The sequence below is a fragment of the Anarhichas minor genome, unplaced genomic scaffold, assembly GCF_050575085.1.
Source record: "Anarhichas minor isolate MPS153535 unplaced genomic scaffold, ASM5057508v1 ptg000026l, whole genome shotgun sequence".
In the NCBI taxonomy this organism is placed as follows: domain Eukaryota; kingdom Metazoa; phylum Chordata; class Actinopteri; order Perciformes; family Anarhichadidae; genus Anarhichas; species Anarhichas minor.
This window is the reverse complement of record NW_027466472.1, coordinates 779533-786986: the sequence shown is the minus strand read 5'-3', so window position 1 is coordinate 786986 and position 7454 is coordinate 779533. Positions and strand designations below refer to the sequence as shown.

The window sequence follows — 7454 nt, the reverse complement described above, 5'->3', positions numbered from 1 at the left end:
TCCCGGGGGCAGAAAAGCCTCACATGTACTTATACAAGACATCAGCTCTCAAATGTATCAAAGAGTGATTTTGTAGAGAATCAGTGCTCAGACGTGACCATTCCTACGGTCTGCTCTGAAGGACGCAGGGTTGTTTGATGTGCTTCTACTCTCACAGCCCTACTCGTTACACTGGTCGTCCAATCCTTATTGTTCCGATGCCTCCGGATCACAAATAGATTTGGAAATTTCAGGACCAGAATTAATAATATTGAGCTCTAGAATTGGAGTTTACGGTTCAAAATATCCCAGTGCCATAATCTAAAAACTGAAGTTTTAACTGTTCATTTTTTTAAAAGTTCCTGGCATTCTATGATTTAAATTTAAATTGTGGATTTTGAACTTGCAATTGTTGATTTGTACATTTGAATTCTACGACTGTTCCAGTGGTGTAACTCAAGGTGGAGATCGTTAAGATTTCAGTCCTGGTTGATGAAGAATTTGAGTGAAAAAGGAATCGTGCTTTGAGTTTAGCAGTCTGGAATCTCGGGCTGTGACCAATCAGTCGGCTCAAAACACCTTCATGTTATTTCCTTCGGCGATACTGAATATGCAAACAAGAATAATTGCCATTACCCCAAATAAGGCACAACCATTGAAGTTATAAATATGTGTATTTATTTGATCAAATATGAAAACAGAAGACTTCCTCAGTGAGGGACACAATCATTGTAGAGTAGCTGAATACAAGACGTTCATGATGGGATGTACAGAACAGACTGCAGACAGGGGCACGATAAATACACTGATCATACGACTCCACAGAGGTGAGAAAAATACACAATTGACATTCAAAGTCTTTAATAAAAAAAAAATAAAAAATAAAAAGTAATAAATTCAAAAAAGTATATAAAAACAAATTAAAAACAGCTGGAAAAATGTAGTCAGCAAAAGCATTTTATAAAGCATGTTATGCGTTACAGAACACGTGTAACATAAAAAGCAATATTTAAAACAAATAACATCATATGTCCACGCTGTACATAAGTCTACAGCAAAGTTTGTGTGTGTGTACACGTCTTTGTTCATGCGTGGCAGTGTAGAAGCATTTCCCATGCTGGCGTACGACGCTACCAGCAGATAAGCCAGTGATGGTTGGGCTCAAGGCTGGTTGATCTGCCCCATAAAGAGGACGGTACCTGGGACAGAGAGAACTCATAAGTGTCCATTAGAGCTACACACACACCTTTAAAAAGGTCAACCCAGATGGGGAAAGGAAATATTAGACCGTACCTGTTGGCTTATGTCTGATGAGGAAGAGGAAAGGTCGGTCCACTGTAACCCAGGGTGGAGAGGACCGAGCCAGCAAAATGGCAGCTAAACACAAAATCAAGTCAGAGACAACATCATAAGTGTTGGGCTCAAAATGTTTGTCCAAAACTACAAGTCCCAGAACAAATACTCACTAGTGGCAGCTGCTGCTTTTGTTCCATCTTCATTCACCACGATTTTGGCTTTCTGCAGAGCCTTGGAGACATGAACGGGCTCAGCACCTGAGAAAACAACAACATGTGGTACAATTTGAGGAAAGTAGAAATTGTAATTCGATAAATGATTTCCTTGGAATTAAATGTGTGAACGGTGCTTTTTACACCTGCAGTTCATGGTTCAGATCTAGTAAAACAAATAAAAAATAAAAAAAAGTATTGTTGCGTTTTAGCCTGCTTCACATCCGTCAGAAACGACCCTTTTTTCCTGGAGTAATCCAATAAACTCTTTACAGATTAGACCACATGGTGGCACTAGACCCCAACCTTTAGAGCGTCTTTCACTCCATCACTCAGGCAGAGAAAGAGAACAGGAGGGACTTTGTTTTTCACACCGGGCAGCTACACACAACTCACACTCCTTACTGGCTCTGAGCAGTAAACAGCCAACGATGCCTCGTATCCAAATAAACCTGCTGTGAATACTCAAGAGGGAGCACGTCACTTTCACTCACTGAGGTGTCTGAAGTTGGCTTTGTCCTCACTGAACATGTTAGTTATTCCCAGCGCTGAAAGGGGGGCTTCCAAATCCACCTCGGCATCAGCAGTAAACCTACAGACGTGTACACACAGTGTTACTGTCGCATTCAGCCAAAGAAGAGCTACTGTGGTGTGCGTGCGTGCGTCGCACTCACTTGGGGATGAGCAGGCGGACTTTCCTCATGCTCATCAGTTTGGACCAGCCCTGCACCGCGGCCGTGCTGATGTGCGGGATGACACGGGAGAGGGGCGTGTCCTCCTCGGAGGGCAGAACTATCAACATGGTGATGGTGTTTCCGTGATACGGCAGCTCAATCACCTTGTACTTCAGTCCCTGAGGCGTGGAGGCGATACCTGGCGGAGGAAGAGGAGGAGTTAAGGGTTAATCGTTTTCAAAAGGTCAGGGTGATGGGGAGGAGGAAACTTGAGCCAAGCCGTGTACAGTGCCACAGTATATGTGAGATTAAAAAGAAAGAAGCGTGTATTTATGCTATAAATCCTTTTTCTGTTGAAGAACTTGTGTTTCTGTGGGTAACATCGTTTTCTGCATTTAGTATAAACAAAACTAAAAATGCATCATTTCCTGACAACAGCAGATGTTTATCAGCACAAAAAGGATCTCATGAACAGGTTGTCAGTTTCAGCAAAGGGGGCGGATAGCAGAACAGTGATATTAGAATTACAGACACTGCATTTACACAGGGAAACAGTTTACAGAGCTCTGTTCAGCCCTCCAAGATGCAGTTTTCTACTCTATTCCAATACATTGTTGCTTGAAGCATGACATGGCTCCTTTGACTTTTTAAACACCACATTTCCACCTAAAAACACACTTGGCTGCTAAATCAGAATGACAAATGACCGGTTTATCCGAGTTTCTCTCGGCAGAAGAAAGTACACAGAGTCACAGCAGCACCGGTCTCACATCACAAACGTCCATTTAACTGTGCTCACACAGGTCTTCTTCCTTTATGTGGCCATTAAACTAAATCACATCAGGATCTGAAGTAATGAAGCCAAGTACGCGCGAGTCCCATTATATTCATAAAATATAACTGCATCAAGCCATAACCAAGTGATTTAGGGCCGTTACAGACTCTTTATGGCGTAGGTGCAGCACAGACTATGAACACTAAAGTCTACACACAGAGACACTGGAGAAAGACGTGTGTGTGTGTGTGTGTGTGTGTGTGTCACAGCTGAACGTGGCCTCGGTCTGACTCCAGCTCTGTATGAGAATCTATCCGCAGCACTCTGACGACTCGGCTAAATATAGACGACTAGTCGTTTCACTTCATAATATCCGAACAATGTGGCAAGTCTAAACTCACCACGAGCCGACGAATGAATCAAACGGCTGGGATTGAGTCATAAAAACAAACTAAATTAAGAAAAATGTAATCTTTAAATTTCCAGTATAGCAAGTTTAACAGCAGCTTCTGATTGGCCCGTTTGTTGCCAATTTCTCCAACCACGTCGAGACGGTTCAGACATGCAGCGTTTATTTAAAGACATGAACACCAACTTCATGTTGAGTTAAAGACTCCCTGAGGCCTTCTGGACCAACTAAGCTAGCAAACATGGATGTTTAGACATGTTTAAATAATTGACTTTGCAAATGTTTTACAAGGAAGGAAATGTAAACAATGTTTATTTGTTTCCAAGAAAACTCTTTAACTCCACGTTATTGCCTGGCACTCATTCTGTACTGTATATAAAAACACCACTTATCCAGCATCCAAGTAACTCTGTAAAACTGAATTAACATAACTCAACCTACGCACGAGTTAGAGGAAATAAAATGCTCTTTCAGGGGCTCCACGAACACTTAAAGTATGAAACACTTTTAATAAAGTATGAAACACTTTTAATAGAGGCATTAAAGAGAAAAGTGTTCGGTGAAAAGCAAAAAGTCAGAATTAACTTAATGGAGCTCTCTGTCCTGCAAGTTTTAATCTTTAAAAATACATTTTTTTTTTTTTTTATCTTGTCTTATTTATTTTTGATTATTATAAGTTATATTTTTTAATATCACTATGTTTTGACTTTTTTGTTTACATAATATGTCCCTGAATATACCACACAGTATTGTATCACTTGTTAAAAATCACAATAAAAACGAACCACAAATACAGCATGTTTACAGAATAGGAAGGATTCCTTATAATTCATGGTGACAGAAGCTGAAGGCCCCTTTTATATAAATAAATTCCTCTGGATATTTATCAAATTATTGCAGTGTAATTCGAATTTGACTTATCTCAACTGGCTCCGATTCCTCACCTTCTTATCTGGGCAATAAATTCCAACTAGTCTGAATCCATACTGCAACCATCTACAGCAGAACCGTACCTTCTAATTATGCCACTAAATAAATAAATAAATAGGCTCTATGAAAGCAAGGAGATGATATAAAAGCAAAATCACACGTCTCCACTCACCGATGCTGAAGACGGACAGTTGGGACATCATGGGGACTTTGTAAACGTCTCCGTTGCCCCCGGTGAAGGGCCTCATCTTGGTGTTCTCGGGCTGGAAGCGAGACTTCCACAGCCCTTTGAAGTAGATCGCGTTGACAGCGACCAGACGGGTCAGAGACGAGTCCAGCATGTCTGCTTTGATCAGGCTGGGGATGTGACCTGGATAAAAAAAAAAAAAAAAGAAATCTTTCATACTCACTTCAGCACAGATGAGAAAGAAATAATGCAGCATCAGATCAGACCGCTTCACAAAGTCAAGGCTGTCTCGCATGGTCTGTGAGGAGTTCAACAGGTTGAATATGTGTTTGATGTATAAACACGATAGAAATAGACGCAACTCTCAGCACCCCATCGCTTGGACCACAACCGTCAAATCTGAGTCTTTATCAACCAGTCTCAACACATTGAGCGCCAAATTCACGAAGGATGAAGCGTCTTAGTTTCAGTTCTTATGAAATGTACATACTTTAATACATAACTATCAAACAACTGTAACACAAATACATGCCCACACCTGCATCAACAAGGGGCTCTTTGACAATATTAATACGGCGTGTACAGCTGCTACGTTGACCCATGACTCCTACCTTTGGTCTTATTGCTGACCCATTCGTTGATCTCCTCCGCGGCCCTGTGGGGGTCGCTGAAGTCCAGGGCCCTGCTCGCGCACTGGAAGTTGGCTTTGTTGGCGGACACGAAGGCCTCCTCCATGGGGAAGCCGACCTGGTTGAACATGGCGTTGGCGATCAGCACGACGTCCTGGTTGGACTTGGCCGTCAAGGTCTTGTGCAGCTTCTTCAACATCCTGTACGGGCCTATTATTGCACAAGGTTTAAATGTTAAACGAAATATTTGAGGGCTCATCTGAGATCTGCAGGGACTTCAGTTCACGTAACGAGCAAATCTACTAAACTCTGGTCGGTGGCTCAACTTCCAACCCCCAGAAGGGGTCCTTACCGTTCTTCTTGTACCGCAGAGCATTGAGGATTTGCTTGCGAGTCTCTCCGTGAGCTCCCGGCAGCAGCATCCCGAGGATGGAAGCCACGCCGTGGGGCGACAGCACCACGTTCTCCAGAGGCTTGGAGCGGACCACTTGCTGGAACACCTGTATGCCGAGATCAGAGCCCCGCTCGCCGTAGGACGGCGCCTGGGACAGCGCGCCATTGTGGCCGTACAAGGCCACCAGTGCACACAGGCAGAGTAACGAGAGGCGCTTCATCTTCAACTCCACAGCAGCTGAAGAACACAGAATATTAGATGCGTTTCGCTGCATCTGTTGATTTCTCCTCTAGTAGACACAGATTACTGGTGGCACGTGTTGTTAAACCTCTGAGCTTCATCAATATTTCATCTTCATGAGCATTTGAACAACTGCAGATTTAAGAAAACATCATTCCACAATAGGCATCCCTTTCATATGACTCTTCATGGGTAACTTCAATCATCACGTGACCCTCTGCTTGTTTTTAAGGAACACATGTTTACAGAGTGCTGCAGGATCTGACTAACGCTTCCTCAAATATTAGCTCTAAACATGACCGCCTGGGCTCTTCGTTATTTTAATTCTAGACTCAAATTAAATCTTTCATGAAACCATTTTAGTAAAATGATTCAGCCTGCACCCCCACTCACTGACTCAGAAGGAAAGCAGCCACAGCAGACATGCCTGCAGGCGTGCTTATAAAAAACGGACAAATTGCATCCATGGGATTTATTGTACATGCTCTTACTGGTCATCGCGCCTTATTTTTTTTCTCTCCACAGTGTGAACTGTGCAAATGTTTGGGTTGGTTTATTCGTTGATAAATCTCTGAGATTGTTCCTCACAACCTTTGGGACAAGGCAGTGCAACAGGCTTCACACGCAGTTTAGTTTGAGGTCGAAGCGACACTTCACTTTCCGACTTAGTGAATAGAGATTCCTGCACGAATAATGGTTGCGTTTGGCGTTAAATGACCGTGCAATCAGCAGTGGTTGTAGATAAAACTGCGATGTTAATCCGTACAAATACAATTAGCATTGTGTTAGGACGAGAGACAGCTGGATAGGTTTGCAAAAAAAGCTGCAAACATGAGTTTTTTCCAGAGACTCTGTCGTGTGTCCGTCAAACATCCAGGAATGCATTCACACAAATTCATTTTTAAAAAGCCATCTTAGCCCTGCACCATGCTTATTAATCATGCACCTGGAGAGCCCAAAGGAAGCAGCTGGATGTGAAGCGCACTATTGCACTGAGAGTCACACAAATAACAGGGTTTCTGCAGTATTTTTACGCACATTATCTAAACATAGCTAGTTTAAAGACCTTTTCGGTTGTTGTAGAATAGCTACACATGTCTTGAGTCTACCGTTAAGGTATAACCTTAAAAAAAAAAAACACCAAAAAACAAGAGTCCTTAACTTACTTATCTGGAGACGTTACTTTGAATGCCGCAGGTGAAACGTTAAACCGTATCAGTCCGCTTTCCAAACGAGATCAAACGAAAGGCTCGTCCGCGGTGTTAACGTTAAATGACAAAAACACTTGAATCCGGTGAACGTGAGAACTACGAATGACTCCACCGCTGATTCAGAGACGACTTTATTGGCCCCGAACTCCGCCTTCAAACAAAACAAGCGAGCGTGAAGCGGGTGTCTCCGTTTCAGTGTCAAGCGCAACGAAATAACTGATTAACAGCTTCCGGGTAGGTTTCAAAATAAAAGCCAAAAATAATTGCCATATAGTTGTCCGTTAACACACAAAAACAGCTTCACGTACTTTTATAACACAAAACATATTATTTTACATTCTGATATATTGTATTGCTGTACTCTACCGAGTTGCTGCTCCTAATTTCGTAAAAAGCAACAAATAAAAAGTCGAATTTCTACGTCCACGCGTTTACTTCCGGTACGTTTTACCCAACTTGACGCAGCTGACAACTTGTGCGTTGTTTACAACAGGAAGTGACAATGATGGGAAATGTGT

The 7454-nt window shown here is 42.4% G+C and overlaps 1 protein-coding gene across 1 annotated transcript; it reads right to left on the bottom strand.

Moving 5' to 3' along the window:
* Positions 1 to 634: 634 nt before the first annotated feature.
* On the bottom strand, positions 635 to 7131 carry serpine2 (serpin peptidase inhibitor, clade E (nexin, plasminogen activator inhibitor type 1), member 2). Its single transcript, XM_076100956.1, has 9 exons — positions 6892 to 7131; positions 5444 to 5722; positions 5074 to 5301; positions 4448 to 4645; positions 2162 to 2360; positions 1982 to 2079; positions 1446 to 1532; positions 1273 to 1356; positions 635 to 1178 (listed from the first exon to the last, which is right to left on the bottom strand). Exons 2-9 carry the CDS (start codon positions 5703 to 5705, stop codon positions 1141 to 1143), a joined length of 1194 nt encoding a protein of 397 aa, XP_075957071.1. The 5' UTR covers positions 5706 to 5722; positions 6892 to 7131; the 3' UTR covers positions 635 to 1140.
* Positions 7132 to 7454: the final 323 nt, after the last annotated feature.

Coding starts and splice junctions, on each gene's coding strand:
- serpine2 (XM_076100956.1), bottom strand. CDS start 5,705: ATGAAGCGCCTCTCGTTACTCTGCCTGTGTGCACTGGTGGCCTTGTAC. Junction 5,302..5,443: donor TCTGCGGTACAAGAAGAACG/GTAAGGACCCCT, acceptor GTGCAATAATAG/GCCCGTACAGGATGTTGAAG. Junction 1,357..1,445: donor AAAAGCAGCAGCTGCCACTA/GTGAGTATTTGT, acceptor TTTTGTGTTTAG/CTGCCATTTTGCTGGCTCGG.